This window comes from Adiantum capillus-veneris, chromosome 17, assembly GCF_014529385.1.
Source record: "Adiantum capillus-veneris isolate H3 chromosome 17, ASM1452938v2, whole genome shotgun sequence".
Lineage (NCBI taxonomy): Eukaryota > Viridiplantae > Streptophyta > Polypodiopsida > Polypodiales > Pteridaceae > Adiantum > Adiantum capillus-veneris.
The window spans coordinates 63,655,677-63,682,283 of record NC_140947.1 but is presented as its reverse complement, the minus strand read 5'-3'; the positions used below and the strand labels follow the sequence as shown (position 1 = coordinate 63,682,283).

The following is a 26,607-nucleotide window of genomic DNA, read 5'->3' as shown; positions in this document are numbered from 1 at the left end:
CTTCGGCGTTGATTAGGTTTCGTAATTCCGTTTTCAAGATCTAAATTTCCTCATTCTGTATCCCCCGGATCTCTCTCCCTAGTTCTCTCATCATGTCTCCATACATGGAGTTTCTGTAGCTCTCAGCGCTCGCGTGCATTTCCTTCCTGATGTCATCCCTCATATAGTTTAGCTCTGATTTGAGCATCACTTGGACCTTCTCCATCATTAGCTCATCATGTATCCTGGAGGTTTTCCCAACTCGTAAGGATGCTGGTGATAGTACAGTATCTCTGTTTTTCCGTTTAAATGTAGTTGTTGTTATTTTTGGGGTGGTGTAGCTATTTTCACCTGGCCCTTCCCTTGCGGTAGGCGAATCCATCGAACCCAAGCCAGAAATGTGGCGACCTCTGCTACCTGTGTGAATGTTGTTGCCGCCTACGCGTATGTTGATGCCGCTCGTGCTCTCTTCCCGACATCTATACGTATGATATCTCCGTCGGCATTGTTTTCGCCTGCGTTAGTGACCACCAGCTGCTGCTGTCCAGCTTTTATGCAAGGGGCAGCTTCGCGAAGGGGTGTAACAACAGGGGGGTTGCTGCGTGCAGAGGCGGGGCTGCAGGCGGCAGCGCGCAGGGGCGGAGGTGACGCGAGCTTTGAGCAGGCAGGGGCGGGGCTGCAGGGGGCAGCGCGCAGGGCCGGAGGTGACGCAAGCTTTGAGCAGGCAGGGGGCAGCGCGCAGGGGCGGGGTTGTTTGGCGGGCAAGACAGGGCGCGAGAAAGGGGGACTGCAGCGCGCAAAGGTGCGGGGTTGGAGGGGGCAACGCGCAGGGAACCTTAGCGCACAGGGAACCTCAACGTAGCATGTCTGAGAGAGAGAGAGAGAGAGAGAGAGAGAGAGAGAGAGAGAGAGAGAGAGAGAGAGAGAGAGAGAGAACACACGACACAGAGTGGCGGAATTCCACCCCAGAGAGTATTGGCCCCAAACCTTGGCGCCCCTTTCGATATTTCTTTGTATTACTGCTTATTCGCAAAGTACAACAGCTGGGGAGCACCTCCTCTGCAATCTGCGCGCTGAAGAGTGGCAGAGAGGGCCCCCAAGGCTCATATTTAAAGTCCCAAAGGCTAAAAGCATCAAATATGAAAAGCTGGCCCCAAAAAAACACTTTCCTAAAATTTTTGGATTTCTCTAAAAATTTGCCGCGAATTGCGTATCGTCCGTATAGGTGCCACGTCATCATATTTTGATGTGCAAAGCATAGTTATAGGGGACGCCCTTTTTCGGGCTTCCCGTCCCCACTTTTCCGTCCCCACTTGCCGTCCCGCCCTCTTTTTTACACTAAAAATCCATTTGAGCCCCGTTCCCCGTCCCGTGTTCCCCGTCCCGTGTTCCCCGTCCCGGAATGCGTCCCTTGTGACTATGGTGCAAAGTCTTTTGAGTGTGTTCTGCTTTATTTTTAATGTCTTTATGTCACTTGGGGCCCCATCGGACGGGGTCCCCATAAGCTGGTAGGACTTCTTCTTCTGTTACTTGTTCTTGTTAGGGTTTAGGCCCCTCGGCCAATATCTGCAAGTTGGCTCCATTCGGCTTCCGAAACAAAGTATCTGCCACCAAATTCTTTTTTCACTGAACATGGACAATCTGGAAGTGAAACTGTGACAAGATGTTCGCCCACCGCATCTACTTTTCCGATAGTTGCTTTTGTGACAAGAAGTAGGGCAAATTCTGATGGTCTGTAAAGACAGTAAAATCCGCTTCGAGTAGGTGGTGCCGCCACTGAGTAAGAGCATGGATAACCGCCAAAAGCTCTTTCTCATAAATCTGTGCTGTCAATTCCGGCTCTCATAAGCAATGACATGGCCTTCTTGCATTAAGACTGCACCCAGACTACGACCACAAGCATCACAATATACTTCAAATGACTTCTGCAAGTCCGGCAAAGTCAAAACTGGTCCCGTAGTCAATTTCTCTTTCAAAGTCTGAAAGGCAGTCACCTCTGTGGGTCCCCACGAGAAAGGGACTCCTTTCTGTGTCAAGATATGCAAAGGGGAAGCTACCTCTGCAAACTTTCTAATGAACCGCTTGTAGTACGAACACAAGCCCAAGAAGCTTCTAACTTCATGGACATTCTTCAAATCGGGCCAATCACGGATACTCTCTATCTTGGCCGGATCCATTTGCACTCCTGCCCCTGCTGACACTGTGTCCCAAAAAGTGTATCTTTGGTAGGAAAAATTCACATTTCTTTGCATTAATCACTAACTTGTGATCTCGTAATGCCTGAAAGACCTGAAGCAAATGATCTCTATGTTTTGCCTCATTCTTGGAGAAAACAATGATATCGTCAAAGAAAGTGCCAACAAATAGCCTGTACTCTCGAAAAATCCTGTCCATCATCCGGTTAAATGTCGCAGGAGCATTGGTTAAGCCAAAAGGCATCACCAGAACCTCAAATAACCCAAAAGTCGTCCGAAAGGCTGTCTTGTAGACATCTCCCTGCGTGATTCTGATATGATGATATCCACTCTTCAAATCAATCCTACTAAAACACGAGGATCCCTGTAATCTGTGGAGTATATCATCGATCCTAGGAATCGAAAATCTGATCTTGATGGTGATTTTGTTGAGAGCTCTATAATCGATGCACATTCTCCAAGATCCGTCTTTCTTCAAAACCAACAACAGTGGAGAGCAATACAGTGAAGTACTAGGCTGGACAAGACCCTTTTCCAAGAGGTCTTTCACTTGGTTCATAATCTCTTCGTTCTGTGCTCGGCTCACATGGTAAGGTGGCCGGTTCGGTGGTGTGCTTCCAAATATTAGATCAATAGTATGATCTTCAGGACGAGTAGGTGGTAACTCGCTTGGCAGGCCCTCTGAGAAGCAATCGGCATGAGAATGGAGAAAAACTTGGCGTTCTTTATCAAGTTTAGACATATTTGTCCTATCCTCATCACTCAACTGTTTCATAAAGATCGAGTAAACAAACAGACTGGATTTCATTGATTTAGAAATGGCCGAAGCTGATACAGTAGGGACAGACTCGCCCTTAAGGTTTATATCGAGTACAATGGTTTTGCCCTTCTCTGTAGTCAATGTCGCTTTCCTCGCCCGATAGTCGACCACGGCGTTTCTTCTTGTGGTACCTTGGAATTCCCAAGAGATTTAAGAACTGGGTACTTCTTCAATTCGAACACGCTTCTTCTGTTTCTTTGCCTTTTCAAATGTCGAATGACGACCCAAATAGCTCGGGAAGTCAGTGCCTTTCTTCTGCCTTTTGCCGTGCTTTTCAGCTTTGTTTTGCGTGTAAAAAAAGCTGAGCAATTCGTGCATCAACCACCTCTTCTAATTCCTTCTCTGTATACTTCTTCCGAGCAGGAGGTTTCTTGAGAGCGGGTTTTGGGGGTGATTCTGTGGTTTTTTGCCACTGCGTGTGCACTTCATCCAGAGAGGTCTTGCTCATATATTTTGCCATTTTGGGTCCTTGGCAAAATTAAGCATCATCTTTGTTGGGTCGCCGATCAATCGTTGACGCTCCATCTCTCGACGCTCCGCCTGAGTAGGCCAAGGCGGGCCATACTCCTTGCCGGAATCTTCGTTGTGATCCCTTCCCGCATCTCCGGATGCAGAGGGAGTCGATTGATCTTTGCTTGAAGCCATAGGTGTTGTGGGAAAAAAAAAATATTGGGATCGGATTTCCCGTAGAAGAGAAATCGGCCGTGCTCTGATACCACTGTAACAAACTTGGACACTCCAAGTCAAGAATCTACCGCGACAACACCAAATAACCACTTGAAAACAATTCACAGTTCACAATTTTATTCGACACTGGCCCGGCGGAGTTCCGTGCCTAGAGATATTGGCCCCAAAGACTGGCGCCCCTTTCGGTATTTCTTTTTGTTTTAACCTGAGTTCAAAGTACAAGAGTGCGGGCAGGCGCTCACACTCAGATTGTGTGTCCAGATGCTCTGAGTTGTGAGAGGCCAGCCCGTTTATTTAAAGGTTACATGGGATGCCAAAAGCAAAGCCCCAAAAGCTGAAAATCAAAAGCTTTCTAAAAATAAAGCAGAAGATTTTTTTTTTTTCTCTCTCTCTCTCTCTCTCTCTCTCTCTCTCTCTCTCTCTCTCGCTTAATAAAATAAAGCAAAGAGGCTATTTCTCTCTCCCAATTGCGTGGAAAAAGCAACGCCAAAAAGCTATGCCCAAAAACTACCGCAAAACTGCTTTTAAAAAACTCCGCCGCAAATCACGTCAGCAGTTGTACGGAATATCTTGCAATTAGGGTTTCTTGCAATTAGGGTTTCTTGCAATTAGGGTTAGGGTTTCCTGCAATTAGGGTTAGGGTTTCTTGCAGCATTGGACAACCACGTCACAATTTGGGACATCATCCTGTCAATGGCCCTCTGCACCATCCTAGTGGTAAAGAAGGTGCTTGTACTATGTAGGGCATGGCTTTGTAGGGTCTGGAAGGGGTTCCTGTTTAGGAACTGTATATAACGATGTCGCATATTGGCCCCACACATCAGGTGAAGTAATCACTGGGGGAGGGGAGTGCTCATGAAAGAGTCGCCATGCATCTCTTGAGTCCCTACTCAAGAACATTTGATATAATTCTCTCTCCATCTTAGCCATGTAAGCTCGCTTCTTCCGTCGCACAAGGCGTCGGGAAGCAATCCGAGACTGTCTATAAGTGATAACTCCTAAAAGATCCCTCTAAAGTTGGGCTCTCATCTCTTTGCACTCCTCATCATACTAACTATTCTGGGGCATGCTCCCAGAATGTCGTCTCCTGCTCGGGTGAGTGTATGGGTATGCCACTGATGTAGCACCATGCAGTGTCTCAGTCAGTAGAGTAGTGCATTCCTCCACTGAGAGGCCTGTACCAGCTGTGCCTTCCCATAGACGGTCCCAGATCTCTGTATAAACGAAATCAGTCTCTCGTGTAAATGTATAACGGGTGTGTGACCTGCCTCTTGATGTCTGGGCTGTACTATATTGAAATGAAACGGACAGTGTCAAAAGAGCATGATCCACTGCTACACCTGTCACCAGCATGTGACTACTATCTATCCTTTTTGTTGATTTCTTTCTTATTATCTATTTACTTTCACTTTTTGGAAACACCCCTCGGGAAATCTAACTGCCCTGCATTGCATAGCTAGTGTGGAACTGTCCAGAGGGAGTCCAGGCCTGAGGGCAAGAGAGCACTAAGGTTGGACAAGGACTATGGTTAGCCAAAGTGGGGTCATTGACTAGCCAAAGTGGAATCCTTTGCTACAGAGGCTACAATTCAGTTCTGGATGTGGCCGCAGTGTACAAAGAGGGTCGGATGACCTAGAAAGATACAATGGCAGCATCTCCTAAAATTTAGGGAACTGCTATTTTGGGACCTGAAAATGTGTTGACGTCATTACCTCCGGAATGACAAGGGGAACATTTTCTTACTCTGCCGTGAAGTCAACTGGGCAACCGGTTGGGATATTTTTAGACGGCAACCTCGAAACGGGAAAATGCTTATAAATGTGCCAAGTGGCACCTTTTGGTGCACTTGCCTCCTGCAACAAGAGTTGGCGCTGAATTTAGGAGGGGGAGAGCCTTATTTTCAGTTTTGTCACAGGTTAAGAGCTATGGAGTGCTTGCTTTCCCTCCTATGTACAATGCGGTGCTAGGAGTGATGCCCTGCACGTTACGCACTGCCCTCTCTCTCCCCTTTGGCAGTATGTTATGCCCCTCTAGTGGGCTCTTCATTTGACCAATGTACAGTTGTGTGGGTTCATGCGCGATTGCCGAGGCAAGAGCCTCTTGTACAGGTACTGGATTAGCTAGCGGCTAATCCCCCCGTAGGTACAGGTGAATTCGGAGAGGTTTCACGCCAGAAATCTCGTCCGATTCAAAGGGCAAGTAGCCCTACAGGTGCGGGAGCTCGAGGACTTGCTACGGATGCGACCGGCACGCGAAACGGAGCCCGAAACAGTGAATTACAGCCTGCTGTGTATTTTTGCAGGTTTAGGGTTTTGCCCTAAACGGACCCTAATACCCCCAGGAGGTTCGGGGACGCAAGGGGACCGCTTGTACAGGCGATCTGGCGCATTTTCGGGGCTGAAAACAGAGAATTCAGCATGCTGCAGATTCTCGCCAGGTTTTGCAAAGTGCCCGTATGCGTCGGGAAAGTCATTTAATGCGTGGGAATACTGACCGTGAAGGGTCCTAGTACAGTTATGTTGCCGAAATCGGGCCGGAATAGTTGAAATTCAGCCAAGTTTGTGCGGGGCAGCTTGTAGGGATCCACAGCGTTTATTCCCTCTTTTGAACAATAAAGAAATACCGAGAGGTGCGCCTAAGTTAGGGGCCAATCTGGTGTCGGTCTACTCATACAGGTGCAATCTAGCAGCCTGTATCCCTCCCCCCTTTGTTGTGTCTTGAAAGTACAGGTAAAATAGACGACTAATAATGGATGAAAGCTTAATCAAGGTTTAAATTAAAGTCTACCGCCCATTTTGGATTGAACAAGCCGGTTACATGGTTCCATTGACGGGATTAAATCACTTTTTCCCATAGAAGTGAGCCTTGGTCAGATTGGGCTTGAAGACACAGGGGATCATAGACCAGACACAGGGAATTGCAATTATGGCTGACAGACCAGATGATGTGACTGAAGAGGTTTCCTCTTCACAGGGTCAACAGACACATGAAGTGGGTGAGTCCTCAAGACCACCACAGACAGATGACGATATATTCAGGACCGAGTTGGCTACTGCTGTGGCTATGTTCACACAAGTAATGCAGAATCCGAGCTTTTTAGCCTTTCTGCAAGCTCCTGTTCCGTCTTAGCAAGTTGGGTCACTGGATCATATTCAAAAGCCTGTTAAGGCTCGAGCACATGTGATTCATACCGCACAGTCAATGGAAACACATATACACTTGACGGAGAACATGTAGTCTCCACAACCTGTGCCTAAGGTCCAAGAACATGTGGCTGAGATGCCAGTTTTTCAAGCTGTACCAGTTCAGCCCGCCACCTTTCAGCAGCCTATAGCTGGTTCTAATGGGCAGGGAAGCAACTTACAGGCTATGCAACAGGTCTTCCCACCACCTTCAGTACACCCTGGCTATTTTGGAGGTGGATCGGTATTCCAGAGCATGGCTGGTCATGCACCTGGAAATCAGTTTTACACACCAGGAACAGTGTTTGGGGGTGCTCAAACGATGATGCCTAACCCCATGTACAGTGTCATGGGTATGCAACCAGGGTTTCAGAGCACTCAGGGCCAATTTGGGATGCCACATGCAAATTTTGGTATGGTTGGAATTACAAATCAGCAGCCAAATATGGCATTTCCAGGTCAACTTAATAGCGGCCAAGGAACACAAATGAACCCTAAGAGTGTTCCCATGTTTCAGTCACTTCCATATGACAATTTAACGCCGCTGGAGAGGCCAACTCCGTACAAAGAAGGTGGCAAAGGTTTGTCATTCACGACCTTTACAGGGTTTGATGACAGGAAGAAGGCTCTCTCATTCCTCCAACAGTTTGACAAGGCCTATGCAGGGGGAAACTTTACAGAGGCTTCAAAGGTCCGCAAGGCAGCCACTTTCTTGACAGGGAATGCGGGACAATGGTGGACAACTTTATTGCTTCAAGGGCAAGTTCCGTCCACATGGATTTACTTTAAGCAGATTTTTGCAGCAGCATGGTTATCTGATGACTTTGAAGCAGATGTCATGACAGAATGGCACCAGCTTAATGCTGCCACTTGGAGAAATCTGGATGATTACAATCGGAAGTTTTGGAAAGCTCTACTTCCAGTAACTTCCTATAGGTTTGTGCCATTCACTGAAGAGATTGAAAAATACTGTAGTGGCCTACCTAAAGGATTGAGAAAGTACTATACGAAGACAAAAGTCACTACTTTGACGCAGCTCATCGAGGTAGCAAACACTGGCAATGGTTTGCTCAAGGGAGAAGATTGTGAATTTAACACTGGCGTTAAGGCAGGATCAGCCAAGAAAAATTCAGCCAAGAAGCACGTTCCCAATGAGGCTCCTAAAGGGACTCGGGAGTCAGCCAACGTAGGGAAAGATAAAGCTACGACTGAATCAGAAAAGGGACCAACAAAGAAATGCAAAAGACGTTTTTCTCGCAAGTCAGAAGAGCAAAAGAAGGTCCTGAGGACAGCGACCAAATGCTTTATTTGTGAGCAGCCTGGCCACATTGCTTACAATTGTCCTACAAAGAAAAGGCCAGCTGATTTTGAAGACGAGGAGGACAGGAAAGGAAAGAAGCCCATGGCTGGTCTAGTGCCAGATATGGTGGGCGACAAGCCAAATTCAGATGCAAGTGAGCTTTGCAGAGCATGGGGAAAGGTCAGGGATCAAACAGTGCTTATCTTCTTTGAGCCAGGTGCCAAAGCCAACTTCATTTCCCCAGAATTGGCTTCAAAGTTGGGAATCAGGCCTGAAGAGATGGGGTATACAGCAGAAGCAGGTTTGGCATGTCCTGGCCATACAGAGGCTGTGACGCCCATCATTGGAAAGTTGCGTCTACATATCCAGTCCTATGTAGATGCTCAAGAATTTTACATCATGCCACTGGACGGATGTGATGTGTTGTTAGGTATTCCTTGGTTGTTTCGTGTACAAGGAATCATGGATGCCTATAACAAAAAGATCACTGTACAGAGCAAGGGAAAGACTCACATTCTGGATGTAAAGCTTAAAGGGGAGTCTATTCCTACTGTATCAGCTTCTGCTATTACTTCTGTAATGAAAAAGCATCTTTCTGCGTACTTGGTTTTTGCACGTGAAGTGTCAGATTGTGATGAATCAAATTTATCTGTGCTAGATAAAGAAAGGTCAATGTTTTTACAACAGTACAGTGACTGTTTTTCCGATTCATTACCGTCTCAATTACCGCTTGAGAGACCCGAGGACCATGCGATAGATTTGGTGCCAGGCAATAGCCCACCAAATAAGCCTCCGTACAGGGTTAGTGCGGCTCAGCAGAAAGAGATAATGGGCCGAGTACAGGAGCTGTTAGAAAAGGGGTTGATTCAGCCCAGTTCATCTCCATTCTGTTCTCCAGTGTTGTTGGTGCAGAAAAAGGATGGCTCATAGCGTATGTGCATTGACTATCGTGCACTGAACAAGAATACCATCAGGAATAGGTTCCCTATACGTAGAATTGATGATATTATGGACAAATTAGAAGGAGCAGCTATGTTTAGCAGGATAGATCTAAAGAGTGGGTACCATCAGATCCGCATTAGATCAGAGGATGTGCACAAGACTGCTTTTAGAACAACGTTTGGCCTTTACGAATTTTTAGTGATGCCCTTTGGTCTCACAAATGCTCCTGCTACGTTCAATCGGATGATGGACAGAATTTTCCGTCCACAGCAGCAGTTTGTTGGTACATTCTTTGATGACATGATAGTCTACTCAAAGAATGAAGAGGAGCATAGGCATAACTTGGCCATTGTGTTCATAGAGCTACGCAGTCATAGGTTGCTTATCAATGCAAAGAAAAGTGAGTTTTTTCTGGAAGAGATTCACTTTCTGGGACACATTGTCTGAAAGGATGGTGTCAGAATGGATTCTGCAAAAGTTGAAGCGATCAAGTCATGGCCAGATTTGAAGACGGTGCATGATGGCCGAAGCTTCTTGGGACTATGCTCCTATTACAGAAGGTTTATCCGAAATTTCGCTGAGATTGCTTCACCTTTACATGCTCTTCAAAAGAAGGCAGTCACCTTTAGATGTACACAAAGAGATTTCAGCTTTTAATCTCTTAAAGGAAAAGATGACTTCAGATCCAGTCATCGTGTTGCCAGATCTTAGGAAGTCATTTGTGGTCTAGTGTGATGCCTGCGGTAGTAGCATTGGTGCAGTGCTAATGCAAGATGGCAGGGTAGTAGCCTATGAGAGTAGAATTTCAGAGATGACCATGCAGGTCTATGAGAAAGAGTTACTGGCTGTGATTCATGCACTCTTAAGTTGGAAACACTACCTGCTAGGTGCAGATTTCGTTGTCCAAATGGACCATCAGACCTTGCGATTCTTCTTGCGATGAGTAGCAGTGCATGTGGTAGGCAAGTAGAACGTTGTGGCTGATGCCTTGTCAAGGAAGCCACAAATTTCAGCTGTGTCAATTCCTTATCATCATGAACTTGATGATATGAGAGAACAGTATGCAACAAATGATGAAGATTTTGCAAGGGTCTTCGAGCAACTAATGGATGGACAACGTCATGAACACTATCTTCTTAAAGACGGGTTCATGATGATGCATGGCAGATTGTGTGTCACAAAGCCATTGCGACGCAGAGTGATGGAAGAGAGTCATGTCCCACCGTATGCAGGGCATCGTGGTATCGATGCTACAGTTAAAGCGGTTGAGACATTCTTCTATTGGCCTACATTGAAAAGGGATGTGGATGCCTTTGTGCGAGAATGCCTAATATACCAAAAGGTCAAGTTTGACAGGCAAAAGGCACCAGGGTTATTGCAACCACTACCTATTCCAAATAAACCATGGGAAAGTATTGCTATGGATTTTATCTTTGATCTTCCGAGAACGCAGACAGGAAACGATGGTATTTGGACCATTATTTGCAGATTCAGCAAACAGGCTCATTTTATTCTTGTCAGGAAGAAGATAAAGCAGATCAGATGGCACGCTTGTTTATGAGCAATATTTTCAAGTATCGTGGCATGCCATAGTCGATTGTTAGCGACCGTGATCCACGCATGACAAGTTTGTTCAGGAGAGGCTTGTTTGAGAATATGGGCACAACGCTCAAATTCTCTTCGTCATTTCATCCTCAAACAGATGGGCAGTCAGAAGAGGCAAATTCTACTGTCCTAGATCTGCTGAAGTGTTATGTGTCAGAGCATAAAGGAAAGAGGGAGCAGTATTTGCCATTGGTGGAGTATGCATACAATAATATAGTGCATTCATCAACTGGCAAGGCACCTTCTGAGATAGTTGAAGGTGGCAAGAAAGTTCCTCCCATACTGCATACAAAGGACAAGATATTTGAAGCAGATAAGAAGTATGCATACAAATATAAGTGCATTCATCAATGGCAAGGCACCTTCTGAGATAGTTGAAGGTGGCAAGAAAGTTCCTCCCATACTGCATACAAAGGACAAGATATTTGAAGCAGATAAGTATGTTCAGGACATGGATGAAATGTACCAGAAGGTCAAAGTGGCCTTAGAAAACACTCAGGCAAAGCAAAAGAAAGCAGCTGATCGTCACCGTCGTGAAGTGGTATATTCACTTGGTGATTGGGTGCTTTTGCGCTTTGAAAAGGCAAGGTTAAAGAAGATGAAGGCCAAGGAAAGACTGTTTCCAAAGCTCAGCATGCGTTACTATGGGCCTTTTCAAGTGTTCGACATAATCAGTGATGTTGCATATAGGCTGAAATTGCCTGACAGTTGGAAGATTCACAATGCGATTCATGTGAGTCTTCTCGGACCCTATGTGGGTGATGTGCCAGAACATATGCCAGTTGAAGATCAGCCGGAAGTCGAGGAACTTGACGAGATCTTGGTCCCGGAACAGATTTTGGCACATAAGGAAAGAAAAGTGAAAGGCAAGGTTGCTAGGCGTTACTTGGTAAAGTTCAGAAACTATCCACCAATGGATGCTAAGTGGATGGAAGAAGGTGAACTTGCAGAGTCACCAACTGTGTTATCACTTTACCTGGAAGCCTTCGATTTGCAACCTACCTTGACCCCTTGAGTTTCAAAGCTACATGGATTGTCAGTGTGACAATGGCTTCTGAAACAAATGATGTACATGGTATTTAAAGTGAGCTCAAATCAAATACCTGTTACATGAATGTTAGAGCTGTACAGATTGTCAGTTTGGCAATTGCTCTTATGGAATGTCCAAAAGTTTGGTCAGTGCTATAGAAGTGAGTATTTCTTGTCAGTTTGTCAAGGATACAGTAATTGCTTCTATTAAAGAGAACATGTGTAACTGCATTCTTAAACTGTCGGTTTGGGTATGCTCGAAAGTGTTACTGGATCCAACGTGTACTATAAGACAGTGGCAAAATGTGCAGCTACCATTTTGTCATTGGAAAGTTAGTGACTCAAAGCAATGGTAGAGTGCGAAGCTACCACTATATCATTGGGACAGGGTTTACACGCAGGCAATACATGAGTCGACGAGGTGTCGCACACTGTAAACTCATGCCTTCAGCCTTCAGTTCGCGTGCAGAGAGAAGGGGAGAGCAGCCCGCTACCTTTAATCTTCAGTTCGCGCGCAGAACCTGCTCGCGTAGGAGACCTGCTCGCGTAGATAGATAGATATAGAGAGAGAGAGAGAGAGAGAGAGAGAGAGAGAGAGAGAGAGAGAGAGAGAGAGAGAGAGAGAGAGAGAGAGAGAGAGAGAGAGAGAGAGAGAGAGAGAGAGAGAGAGAGAGAGAGAGGATCTGATACAAAGTCAGAGTAACAAAATAACCTAATCAACAGTACAAAACAAAGATATATATTATGGGATTCTAGATAGGTCGATGTGAGCTAAGCCGAAAAAGTAAGCAAGAATGGGCGGCTAGTTGGGATAGCTGAATCTCAAAAGATCTAGCAACGGTCGTTGGCGGATCTCATCAATTTCCTCCATGGTTAGTAGTCTGACCGGGCGCTGTGCATGCCTGGCCAGCGTGCTCTGAATCTTTTGATGAAGCCTCTGTCGATGCTGTGTAGTCCTGCGCAGTCGTGGGCGCTTGGATATCCCCAGTTCAATCGCTCGGTCAATCAATGTGCCTCTGGTGTGAGACGGGGGGGGGGGGAGCTCTGCTGTGGGAGTGGCTCTTGCGGCTGTCTCGTGTCTGCTCTGAAGAAGTCTGTAATCCGTCTTTGAGACTGGTTAGCCTCGCCATTCATCAGGCTCTCTCTGTGTCTACGCAGCTCGAGCAAGAACAGACCTAGGCATCTTTGATCTTCGTATCCCATTACTCTTGAGAGTGGTCCAAAACCCTCTCTGAACAAGCAATGGAAGCGACCTCGTATCTCGTAGTAGACGGGGCAGCGGCATGTATAATGCAGCTTTGTCTCAGGTTCCATGTCACACAAGGGGCATGTCTTGGCCTCTGCTGGTACTCCGCTATATCTCTTGGTTTCAATCCGCAGCTGGTGAGACGATGTGCGTAACTGGCCAATAGCACACCGTATCCCATGAGACAGGTGGGTATCCATGTATCTGGGTCTCATCACAAAACCATCTTCCGTAAGCTGGAGAAGGTGGTCTCTGTAGAAAGCCATCTTCGTGCCCAGTTCTTGTGCTGGTTGTATCCATGTCCTCCTGGTGTCTAGCTGGGTCAGGTCTTGGCGAATGAGCTTGGTGATCTCTGACTGTGTAAGAATGAGAGATGGTGCATCCAATGCATACTGGAATGGTGGCAGCCTGTCTATGCTGAACCCATGCGCCTGAAACCATGATGTCATCTCCCCATACCAGCATGTTGTATCTCCTTGTATGGCTAACTGTCGGGAGGACTCAAGTGCCATGCGAGCATATCTGTCTCCGGGAAGTTCCCATGTGCGGTTTATGAAGGAGACTGATCTGGTGAGCGCCTCTACCACTAGTGGGGGGGCCGCCAGCTCTGCACGAATAATGGCCCGTGGTACTGATGCCTTGGCTCTAATGAGCCGCGAGATCATAGAGACGAGAGGCTTCTCCATTTTCCCCTATCCGTCTGTGCGACCCGTCCTCCCGTGGTGATCCAATGAAGGTCCCCATATCTCAGCCCCATAGAGCAATGCTGAGGCCACCAAGGTGTCAAAGAGCCAGAGCTTCGTCCGGGGTTCCTAAAACTGAACCTGCGAACACATCCTCTCCAATCTACCCAATGCTGTCTGGGCTCTAGTCAGTCTGGTCTCTGCTGCTCTACTGAGTGAGAATGTGGGTGCAGTAAAAACCACTCCAAGGTAAGTGTAAGCGTCTGTGTACTCCACAGTCTCCTGGCCGTATGTGAATGTAGGTGCTGATCTCCTGATCCATTGTGGGGTGGTATTAAACACCATAACCTTGGTTTTACCAAGGTTGACAGACAAACCACTTTCGTGGGTAAACGTATGCAGAGCATCCAGTTGGCGTTGCATTTCCTCTGGGGATTCGGAGATCAACACAATATCGTCCGCATATAACAAAAGTGGAATCCATGTCCCTGCCAACTGTGCACCTTTATCTCCGTCCTTGTCAATGTAGTCAGAAACCTCATCCACATACATACCGAAAAGAGTAGGAGAGAGTGGGCAACCCTGCTTCACCCCAGTAGTGGGGTGAACCGGTATTGAGAGTCCCTCCGGGGTGCGTACATGCCCTACTACTGATCTGTATAATGCCATGATCCCCCAAATGAGCTCTGTGGGTACTCCCATTTCCTGTAATCTGCGCATCAGTCTAGCTCTGGGTACCGTGTCGAAAGCTTTGCGGAAGTCCAGAAAGCTACAATAGATCCGTCTCCCATGAGATCTGCCTTCCTCGATGATGGCCCTGAGTGTTAGGATATGGTCAAGAGTAGAGAAGCCTCTTTTGAATCCTGCCTGCCCAGTTGCACGCATTTCTTTCCTCTCTGCCCATCTACTCAGCTGTTGCTCAAGAATGGATGCATACAAACGTGCTACTGTGTGCCGAATCATAATAGTGCGATAATTCCCAGGCTCCATGGGGTCTCTTGATTTGAAGATAGGTACTATCGTAGATAGACTCGAGGTGTCTGGTAGGCCCTCACACATGGCACGGTTAAACATAACTGGTAGAAGCTCTGCTAGTAGGTCTTTGGCATGTATGAAATGCTCAGCTACTAGGCCCTCATGATCATATGCTCTCCCAGTCTTCATCCTGTCAATAGCTTTCTTCACCATCTCAATGGTGAAAAAGACACATGTATGTGGGCATGGGTTGGGCGGGTTGGCTGTTCAGGTGCTGTGTACAAAGATGATGGGTACAGACCCCAGGTCTCTATGGAGGAAATAGCAAGGGGGGGGGGGATTGCTCATGAAAGAGCTGCCACGCCTCACGCGAGTCTTGACTCATGAATAGCTGATATAGAGGTTGGGTGTGTGGGCATGTTCTGCTGCCTGCCTCATGTAATGTCTATGTCAGTATAGTAGTTAGCTCCTCCAGAGGTCGTCCCGGGTCCTCAGTGCATAGGCGTCTATAGATTCTGTCCATGTATACAGAGTCTGTCTCCCTTGTGACTGTGTAGCGAGTAGGGGCTGCTACTCGTGGCCTGTGTGCTACACTGAATTGGAAAGAGATGGCCATTGACACCAGAGCATGATCCACTGCCACCCCGGCCGGTCTGGGCCCAACTGTGATATCCTGGATACTAGAGATGAGATTCGGTTGTGCCATGACATAGTGCACCGTGCTGGCTCTATGTCTGTGTGGGAAGCATGTAAAACTTCCCGCAGCAGGAAATCTTTGTAGGCCGTTCAAGATGGCCAATCCATGTGCAGTGCCCATGTCTATCAGGTGTCGCCCATACTCAGTATATTCCTTATCGTGTGATAGTCTCGAAAGGCTAGTATCTGCCACATCTATCTCTCTTAGCATCTCCTCTGAAGTATCATAAAACACTGCCTGGTGATGGGCAATCCTAGCATTGAAGTCCCAGAGGATGATAATGTCACCGTCTCTAGAGAACTCCCATATGTCGTCATCTAAAATAGAGAAAGGGGATTGTCCCTTAGGTGGTGCATAAACTGATGTGCTCGGGGGAAAGTAACAAATAGCTAGATAGAGGTATGCTGTGTCTCTGCTTTCAGTCTCACCCACGTGTACTGGCCTGCTCGTCCCTGCGGGCTATATGTATCAGTGGCTGCAGATCCTCTCTAAATAACACTGCCACTCCTCTCGAGCCCGCCCTCTGTGCTCTGAGCGTGTCTTCTGTCTGTAGGTGTTCTCCCACCTATATCAGTGATGTGAGGCATGGATTGCCCCGGGGCCTGGTGTGTCTCAGAGTAGAAAATAATGTCTCTTCCAGTAAAGCTATCCTCAAAAGCACCCACATCAAGACGCATAGATCCATTGCAATTCCAGGCAGCTACTTTGAGTGTGGTCCCATAAGTCTCACACCGTCATGTGGAGCGTCGCTCCAGTATTACTACTTTTCCGTCTCGGTAGAAAGCGATCTTGCCTTTCCCCCTTGCCGCTCTAATCTCCGGCATTACTTCCTGCATATGAGCGATCTGTGAGAGGGTGAGATCGTCCTCGAGAAAGATGCCAGTCTCCTTAAGAGTTGGTCTTTTCTTCAAGAAAGACTTCTTTGCTTCCATAGAGGGAAAACGGAGGATGAGTGCTCTTTCTTTTGAGGTTTCTCCACTGCCTCCATTTTTCTTTATGTTGCCCACTCTCCACGCCCTTGTGTGTGTCGGCTCATGAATCCCCATCAGGGCTTTGAGTTCTTTTACCTCTTCGTCCACATTGCCTTTGTCTTTAAGACCGCAAATTCTCACATGTAAAGCGCGCACTCTTCTCCTCTGCTCCTCCTCTAGTGTCTGGTTAATGATGTTGTTGGGTGTGGATGTGGGCGTTATCTCCTTGTCTTTCCCTTTCTTGGCCACCTTGATCCATTTCTCGGCTTCGTCCGCCTTCTGTTGGGTTTTGGTAAGAACATCCACCCAAGAAGTCGTCATTTCTTTGTGCTGTTCTTCTCCCTCTTTGATGGCCCGTACTTGTTCCTTGATCGTGTTGATTTCTTCAATTACTGAGGGTTGCGATTCGCCCTCTTCCAGTGTGTTTCTTGATCGGGCTTCGGCGAGTTCTTTCTTGAGTGACGCGATCTCTTCCTCTTGGGTTGTCACTCGGTCTTCCAGCGTGCTTATCTTGCTCTCTTGGATTAGCACACGTCCTTCGAGAATGTTTATTGTGCCCCAGAGATTGTGGTTCAACTTGGTGATGGTCTCCGTCATTTCCTCTTTGCATTTTCGAATGGCATCTTCTAGGGGGTCGGCTTTATTGTCTGTCTTCCTCATGCTTGAACGCTGTCCGCAAGGGGGGGGGGGGGGTTAGATGCACGTATGCACCCACACTAGTAGCGGTCCCGACGAGTGGTAGAGCGGAGGCGGTACGGCCCGGGGGTGAAAACGTTAGTTACGAGAGAGAGATAGGGGGGGGGGGGGGGTTGGGACTAAGTATGGTAGATAGAGTGGGGGGAACGGGGGCGGGGGGGGGGGGGGGGGGGGGGGCTTCGCGATAGACAGGGGGGGGGAGGGGGGGGAATAGCTGGAAAAAAAAAAAAAAAAAAAAAAAAAGTAAAGGGTTGATAGAGAGAGAGAGAGAGATGAGAGAGAGAGAGAGAGAGAGGAGAAGCAGCGGGGGGGGGAGGGCGCTAGGTGAGGTGAGGGGGTTGAAAGTTCGAAAAATTTAAGGAAGGAGGGGGGGGGGGGGGGGGGGGGGGGGGGGGGGGGGGGAGGGGGGAGGGGGGAGATAGACAGCAGGGGGTGGTGCGCGCGATAGGCAGCAGGGGGGAGCGCGAGGAGAGAGAGAGGTGAGAGGGTGCGGGGGCAGCAGGGAGCGCGAGAGGAGACGGGGGGGAGGGGAGAGGGGGGGGGGCGGAGCGGCAGGGGGGGGCAGGGGTGGGATAGCGCGCGAGAGAGAGAGGGTGCGGGGGCGCGGCAGAGAGAGAGAGAGAGAGTGAGAGAGAGAGGAGAGAGAGTGAGAGAGAGAGAGAGAGGAGGGAGAGGAGAGAGAGAGAGAGAGAGAGAGAGAGAGAGAGGACTAACTAAAGGCCTATCTATATTGCGATGAGTTCCAGCACCAGACTGTGGCATTATGCTAACACCCGTTTCTACCTGAGTTTTCCTGTGGGACTTCTTCATGTAGAAGCCCATGAAGTCACAATGGTAGTAAGCTCTATGGATCTTGCTGTATTATTGCAGTCAAAAGTCATTAGGCCTATGGAAGTACGGACACCAGGGTAATGGGATTACTTTTGAAGGATGGAGTGATTTAGTTTGGGGTGGGGATCTTCATTTCCTGTGGGTTTATGCAATCTGAGTGTATCTGTAGTTTTGCTTTGGTATTGTTCTTATGAAAATCAGTAATAGTGTCTTACGTTTATGTGTATGATTACGTTTTCGTCTAAAGTTTCTGTATTTTTTTGTGCCATCTTTCTATGTTTGTCTCAAATTATCTTGGCCTTATAAAGTTATAGAAGTATTTGCTTGACTTCTCATATAGTAATCACATGTGACACGAAGGCTATAGGCATCTCTACTGCAGATTAGTCTGTCTTTGTTGCTGGGACAAAAGGATTTTTGTATGCACTTTGCAAATGAGCATAGTAATGATAACAAACAACTATTACCTGCACTTTTATCTGAGCATTAAGTTGTTTGAGCGTTGTAATCTAGTTCAGGCAGTCGTTTGATACGCGTCCTATTTTTTTACTGGTCTGCAGGTAATGAGGCCTCAAACTATACCTGGTATGCCAGTTCAAGGAGGAGCACCTGTGCAACATCCACCTATGAGCCAGTATCTGGCACAAGGCCTTTCCCAGCCAGGCTCTCCTGCAGCTACATCAGCAGGAGGATCGTCCAGAATCGATCCTACTCAGATCCCTCGGCCTCAAACTAGCTCTGCTGTGAGCACTTTTGAGACAAGAATAAACAATCAGGCTGCTCAACCTCCGGTATATTGCTATGTGGCTATCATACATGTGGATATGTGTTCAAATTGAAAGATCTCTTCCAGCCTCTTACTCTCCTGTACATCTTTTCTTTGTGAAGTCTGCAACAAGTACTTTTATTGTGAGGGATATGGGGAACTGCAGCCCGCGGTACATGAGGTGTACCCTCAATCAGGTACTTTAGAATTTGGTAGACTTTGGAACATTTCAATGTTGTTCGCAAGCTGCAGCTTCCAACACTACCACATTTTTAGATTCCTTGTTCAGGAGACTTGTTGGCAAACTCTGGAATGCCTTTGGCGCTCATGGTGCAACCTTTGGCGCTGCCTCATCCCATGGAGGAGCCCATACACGTAAAGATTTTGTTGTCTTTTTGATCTTACAATATACTTTCTGCTTTTTGAAGATGCAGTCCAACTTTGTTGCACATTTTCTGTGGCCTAGGTGGCTCTTTTCTGATTATGGAATCATGGTTTTAATAACTGGAGAATGTACTGGGTTGCAGGTGGTAGACTTTGGTGAAAATGGTCCTGTCAGGTGTATCAGGTGCAAGGCGTATATAAACCCTTTTATGAGGTTTATTGACCAGGGGCGCCGCTTCAAATGCAACTTTTGCGGTGCGTTAATGACTCGCTTTTGTTGTAGTTGCCATAGGAGGTATGCGTGTTTGATACAGCTCTCTTACATGGGGATTACTGGTCACATTTGCAGCTGTGTGACAGAGTCCTTCCTAGAATGAATAGGACACCACACTTGGTATTCGTGGACCCCTGTTTTTTGTTCATGCTTAGGTTGACATTTGTTAGTGTGGTCATTGCACTGCTTGCCGCTCTTGTTGTTCAGATCTATCTTAGTAAATTCTAGCATACTACATGTGGGCTATTGCAAAAACCCCTGCCATGTATATTGAAATTAGTAAAATGGCTCTTGGCTTTTACGTTTGTCAATTGGCTCCTTGCATTTGACAGAAAAAGAAAAGACATTAGATTTTATTAAAGAAAGATTAATTAAATTAAAGCTGGTGGAAATTTTGGCTTCTTTTGTGGCGTCAAGTGTCTCATAAAAAATATTTCATGGTGCGATAAGTTTATGGATTTATTTCTTTCTCTTTTTAGTGGTGCGATTGCCTGTGCTGGTTTTCTCCATACTTAAGACACTTGTTTGGTGCTATGCTTCAATATGGCAGAGTCTGTATTGCACCTCCGGAACCATGACAGGAAATCAGTTCACAGACCTTTGTATTGTCATTAATGTATGCTCATGTATGTGTATGTTGGTGCAGCGATTGATACCTATTATTTGCCCACCCTTGGTCAATATGCATGATGGAACTGATGGTTATATTAACTCCTGAATGACTTGGTTGAATTTGGCTTTGCAGGATTCATCTAGGTATACATCTAATTTGACTTATGGACATGCAGATTTTGTCTTGCATTAAGTCTTTCTAATTAGTACGTTTGTTTGGTCCTAGGCTTCATTTTGGTTGAGGCTGCCTTGCATCTCTGGAGCAATGGCAAAAACTGTATACACAGACCTGTGTTAATATATCTCATCTGGGAGTGTGTGTGTGTTTGGGGGAGCTTGCATGGATGCTTAGTTCTGCATGCATGGCAACTCTGCTAGGGATGTTGAGGCACACAGACCTTTATGTTGATATATGCTCATTCATGTGTGTGTGGTATGAGTGTTATGTCTGGAGCATATGTTGATACTTTGGTCTACACCCTCTATTGCGCACTCATGACGTTAATGGGGATGCCTTTGTCTCTAGTGCATAATGAAGCTGATGGTTTACTGTCTACTACGAGTCTCTATTTTGCACGCTCCATTAAGGTTGAGTTTGGGCTTTTAGATCTTATGGTTTATTGTCTTGTGGATGATATTATATGTCTATACTTTCCACTTTCCTGTATAGTGGTTTATCCAAATTATTGACATGTGTTTCTTTGGTGGTGCCATTGTGTTGAAGTAACGCTATGAAGTTAATAATGCCAAAAGGTGTAGTTTGACAAATTGACTGTCATATTCTGTTTTTACTGTAAGCTGATAGTATAGAAATTTTAGGTGTTGCGCTTATGATTGTTACATGATTTGCAGGTCAGACAAATGACACGCCCCGTGACTATCATTGTAATTTAGGACCAGATAACAGAAGGCGTGATGTTGATAGCAGGCCAGAACTTTCTCGGGGCACAGTCGAGTTTGTGGCTACAAAAGACTTTTTGGTAAGATGTCAAGCATATGGTCTATCTAGTATGCTTGGGTTCCATGTAGCAAGTTTCCCCTACCTCTTCTGAATGTAGCTACTTTGAGTAGGCAAAGAATATCCTGTGAAGTATCATAATTTGCAACACTTGAGAGTCAATATAGAACCAACAAAAAACTGAATTGAAATAAAAGTCAAGATAGAGAAGAGAAGGATGGTGGAACAGGATGTTCCTGCATGAGAGGCTAGTGTCCAGTGTCAGGGCCCCCGGTTAGGTTTTCCTTCACTAAATTGAGTTCTGCTGACTGGGTGTAGTCAAGTACTGCTTCTTCAAATAGGAATTGTGCACACAGTATGCGGAATCAGCAATTCCTTCTCCTCTTGGAAGGAGCACCAAACTCTTGAGAGAGTTCCTGGCCCTGAGGTGTCCAATCGCCACTCTAGCACTATGTGGCATATATGTATCCATGTTTCGTTGCCGCTAGATGAAGCCATCGTCTAGAATAGTCATGACATACTAATACAATAGCTTTGATGGAACGCTATCTAGGTGTAATCTATGTCTCTCTAATGTATAGTTGCCAGAGATCTTGTATGAGGATCCGGGCCCTCTCACTATGTGAGAAATGTATAAATGACGTACTAATACAGCAGCTTTGATGGAACACTATCTAGGTGTAATCCATGTCTCTCGAGCGTATAGTTGCCAGAGATCTTATATGAGGATCTGGGCCCTCTCACTATGTGAGAAATGTATAAATGGTGAATCTGGGTTGTACGGAAATGGTGGGAGCTGAACTATATCAGGACCATGTGTGCTGAACCATTGTGTCTCCTCTGCATACCGTGAGCTACTGTCACTTACCTCTGCCAGCTGCTGTGACCAAAAGGCACCACATGCCGACACTGAAGACCGACTAGAACAGTCTTTTAATATAACCGGAGCAATTTTACAACACATCAAATACATGAACTAAAAGAGGACTTAACATCTGAGACCAGACATAGTGAGACAGTTTTCTACTTGGATGCATTGGCTCCTCAACTAGGCTAGCCTCCTTCTTTGTTGCGCTCTGGCGTGTGCCGTTTTCTGCTTGCTGCCTTCTTTCTTCACTCACGTTTTTTCCTTCGTTCGCTTTCTTGTTGGCTTGCTGCCTGTTACTCATTCATGTGCTTTTTTTCTTTTTGTGTGTGTGTGTGTGTGGTGTTTTGCCTGCATGCTTGCATGTTTCTTTGCATGTGGCTGCATGTCTGTTTGCGGGTGGTGTGCGTGTGTGTGTGTGTGGATGATTGCCTGTTGCACGTTCGCATGTTTTTCTGTTTAATTCTCCTGTTTTTGCTCATAAGATCACGTGGCTAGGGTTTGTGGTGATCATGGAGGGTTGTTTGGTTGCACGTTTAGCCTCTTCTTCAATTTGTTTCTTCCAAGGGTTTAGCTTATGCAGATGCAGAAGGTCATAGCCCTGCTGATCTTGTCAGTGTGATGTTAGGTGCAGCGGAAGTGTTTATGGATTTAGCTTGGATCTAGTACTCTGCACAAACACAAGGGACACTTTACTTCACTTGAAAGAACTGAACCGAGCTGAAAGAAAGAGAGAGACAAGAGAGAGAAAAGAGACGACACAGGGATGTCGGGTCCCAACCCTCAAGGGCCCGCTTGCTCCGTTGCCAGAGCAAGTACTTTCTTTATTCTTGCACAAATGCTCATACAAAGACTGAATGCTCAGATGTTGATGCTAATGGGTACTAATGCTGTGTACTACTGGTTCTATGTCGAAGTCGATGACGATGACGACATGTCTACGGTTGAATGCTGAACTGCTAGCGAGGTCGATGGTTAGGGGTCTGCAACCACAACGAGGCTAGGGCTGGAATCTGCAGACGCCCCAAGCTGAAAATGCTGCTGTCTTGGGCTGAAAACGCTGGTCCTGCAAGCTGAAAATGCTGGTCTGGCCTTCTGAGAAAACGCTGGGCTGCTGGCTGTCTTGCTGCACGGTCTAGTGCACCACCACTTTCCCGTGCGCTGGCCATGCTCCTTATATAGGTTGAACTGGCTGGGTTGAGCAAGCTACAAGAAGACTCCACAATTCCATTAAATTGCCCCCAAGTGTCACTTATTAATTAAGTGACCAAACTAAGAGGTCGTTCATGCGAAGGGACTCGCTGCTGCTGCACGCTCCCCCCCCCCCCCTTGCGCCATCGCTCCCCCTCACCCCCCTTCTCCTTCTAACCCTCACGCTGCCCTCAGCCACCCCCGCTTTGCCGCCCCCCCCCTCTCCTCGCCCTCGCGCTGCATCCCCTCCCTCCTGCCTTCGCGCTGTTTCCCCCACCCTGCCCAGCCCGCCACCCCCTGCTGCCCGCCGCCCTCCCTCCTGCCTTCGCGCTGTTTCCCCCACCCTGCCCAGCCCGCCACCCCCTGCTGCCCGCCGCCCTCCCCCCCTAGCCCTCCCGCTGCCCCCCCCACTCCTTGGCTGTTTTCTCTCCCCCCCCCCCCCCCCCCCCCCCCCCCCCCCCCCCCCCCCCCCCCCCCCCCCCCCCCCCCCCCCGCAGCCTTCTGTACCCGTTCTCGCCTCCTTTTTCCTTCCCTCCATCCCCCCCCTTTTTTGTCCGCATTATCTCCGAAGGGTTTTTTGCGCCTGGCTCTGCAACACCTTTTCTTCAGACAAGTGTTCGGCGTTCTCGGCTGCAGATTGTTCTTCTCCCTCCGCTTCTTCGACTCAGCAGTAGACACAGATGGAGGCTCCAGCTCCGCCACAGAGGGACTCGCCTGAATCCCCCTCGCCCCGACCCCGCTGAGCCCACCATTCGACTTGCTCTTTCGCCGACAGAGCAAGCGAGCCTTGCTGTAGGGGTAGAGCGCTTGCAGGCGACTTCTGTCATCTGCAAGGTTCTCGGCACCCGTCCTAGCAGAGGAGAGCTGCGAGACCTTCTCCAGTCCCGCCTTCTTGCAGAGGTGGGCAAGATTTTGGATGTCCAGATCCTCGGACGGGGGTACTACTAGATCGAGTTCGAGACTTCCGAGATGGCCTCCAAGGTCATAGCTATGAGTCCACTGGCTATCTGAGCATCACGCGCCCACTTTCGACAGTGGCGACACGGTTTTGACCCGACTTCGGATGTGCTAGTCGAGGAGGCAGACATCCCCATCTCAGTCTGCTTTCCGGGTTTACGGAGGGAGTACCTTCCACTGCTCTCCAGGATTGGCTCCGCCATCGGGACTGTTCTGGAGACACCTCGTACGGCAGCATCAGTAGCTGCCAAGGCGGCCGGCATCCCTTCAGTTCGAGTTTTGGTCAGAGGTACCCACATGCTCCCGAAGGTCATCCTTCTACCTCGGGTGAGTGGGGGTTGGTTTAGGCAGAGTGTGGAGTATTCGGGTCTCCCGAACCAGTGCTTCATTTGCAGACAGATGGCCCACCTAGCGAAGGCCTTTCCACGGAGGAGGCCACGACTTGCACCTCAGCCTCAGCCAGCGACATCGCACAGATTCTGAGCCACCCTCCGAGCCTGGGGCTCCAGCGGAGGAGGGGTGGCAGCAGGCCCGTGGCCGTCAACGCCCGGGGCCACAATGACAGCCTGGCACTCAGAGTGGCCCTCAGATGCCTACTCAGCAGCAGTGGGTTCCCACGGGGAACCGCTTTGGTCCTCTTGAGCAGGAGGAGCCCCCTACGCCAGCCTCCTCTTCCGCTTCACCCTCGCCAGTCCCCCCACCTTCAGATTTCCCCTCTTCCTCCTCATCCCCTCCCCCGCCCACTCCTCACCTCGCCCCCCTGTCTCTGTCGCCCCGCCCCGCTTCTCTTCTCCTCCGCCCCCCCCCCCAGCTCCTTCTCCCCATCCTCCTGCTTCAGTACCACAGTCAACTCAGGAGAGTGGTCCCTCGCCGGCGGCTAGGAGATCTCTTGGAAGCGCTTTTGCCACGAGTCGCCTAGCGAGAGAGGGTCAGCCCTTCTTGCGGCCCCCTTTCCAGATTCAGACATCTTCCCTTGCAGCTATCCCTCGTGGTCTGACGAGCATTGACCTCCGACGCCGCTGGGACTTCTTCGATTACGGATTCACTCGCTTTCTCGGCGATTTTGCAGTAGACCCCGAGGCAGCCTGCTTCAGGGTCCACGCTCTGTTCCTCGCCGCTAGGGGGACAGAGGCCTTGGACTCAGCAGTTGGTTTCTCCTTTCCCCTCTGTGGTAGGACTGAGACAGAGTGGTCCCTCGACTCAGTGGTGGGATGGTTGCATACACAGGTTCTCGAGTTCTCTCACCACATGGGAGAACTTGGAGTTACAGATTTGCTCCCGACTTTGTGGCCACTGGCCAAGTTTGCGGTGACACCCCCAGACTCAACAGGATGTAGGCACATTGTGGTGTACTTTTTTGCTGATACACAGTGTTTGCCTTGCTATGTATACATTCATGAGGACTCCTAGACAGAGGAGGTTGCTTTACGCACGGCTCGCTCTACTTGGGCTTGGGCTAGGCACTCACTACAGTCTCGCCTATCTAGAGGACGCTTGGATGCGGATTACTCCCCATCCAAGCCAACCTCGAAGATAGCCCGTCTTACTGCTGCGGCAACATCTGTTCTCTCTCGCTCCCCATGTTGTTGGCAACTATGTGGTACATCACTTCTTGTTGGATCTTCTCGAGTTCTTGTATCAGCCAGGTAGAGAGGCTGATCAGGAACTTCCTTTGGTCAGGTCGCGACACTCAGGTTGCCCGAGCCAAGGTGGCTTGGTCGGTCATCACACTCCCTTGTTCTTAGGGAGGGCTTGGGATCATTGATCCAGCACAGCAGAGCAGAGCCCTTCTTGGGAAGTTCGTCATCAGAGGACTTCTTCCAGGCGAGGAGCCCTGGAAAGAGTTCTTGCTGCAGAGGCTTCGTGCCAGGGTGCCTCAGTCAGGAGGCCCTTGGCAACCTTCTACCAGATGGATCTTTACAGAGTTGCGCCGAGTTGGTTTGAGCAGGGGACTGGAGGACCGATTGGCTGTGAGTTTGCTTCGCTCTTGGGAGCTCTTACGGCGTGGCCTAGAGCAGAGACAGCCGACATGCACGAAGGAGCGCCTACGACAGCCCCTCGTCTGGAACCCCATGGTTAGCACTCAGTGAGGCCACTTGGTTGGGAGTAGGCCTCATGTTTCTTGGGGTCCCATGGCAGCAGGTCCAGCGCGCTCTCTAGGTGACTGGCTAGAGTTCACAGGTTTGTCAGAGGAGGTGCAGGGTGTCCAGCTACAGGGCATGAGAGGGGTTCAGAGCATGTGTCAGGACATCTCAGAGTCAGTTCCAGCTGAGTGGCTCACGCCTCTCGAGCCAGTAGCACCCTGATGGATGGGAGCCTTCACACGATTGGAGGTTCTCATCTCAGTCATGGCTTGTTCAGAGACTGTCACAGCCCTGTTCTTTGAGCTTCAGGGTGGGGGACGATTACAGCGAGTTACAGTAGAGGCCCTGCAGGTAGCAGAGTGCTGTTTCGAGAGGATCCGAGTTGTGGACATGTGTGGGAGGACTTGCGTCATAGACCCTGACCCAGCAGCTCTCGAGACAGGACACTGGAGGCTATGGGCTTGGGAGTGCTGTCCATTGACACGAGTACAGTGGGATCCTGGTGAGTGGCTATGGAGGGACCCCTTCTCTTCTGTAGACCGCCCAGGAGTCCCTTTCTTTCAGTACACTGTTCGGCTTGGACGTCATATACTTGCAGCGCAGAGGGAGGCCCGCCCCGCTGCAGCACGGCATTGGCAGGAGGAGGGTCTCACAGTTGAGTTCTTAGCAGCTTTTTGA

General features: G+C 48.4%; 1 protein-coding gene across 1 annotated transcript in view; it reads left to right on the top strand.

Annotated features, from left to right (window-relative positions):
* Positions 1-26,607, top strand: part of LOC147437380 (protein transport protein SEC24 C-like) — a 146,930-nt gene that overhangs the window by 19,720 nt on the left and 100,603 nt on the right. The window contains exons 2-6 of the mRNA XM_086486926.1: positions 18,399-18,629; positions 18,727-18,801; positions 18,881-18,979; positions 19,132-19,243; positions 20,727-20,854. Of these exons, the coding sequence (XP_086343052.1) occupies positions 18,399-18,629; positions 18,727-18,801; positions 18,881-18,979; positions 19,132-19,243; positions 20,727-20,854 (645 nt within the window). The remainder of the gene's footprint in view (positions 1-18,398; positions 18,630-18,726; positions 18,802-18,880; positions 18,980-19,131; positions 19,244-20,726; positions 20,855-26,607) is intronic.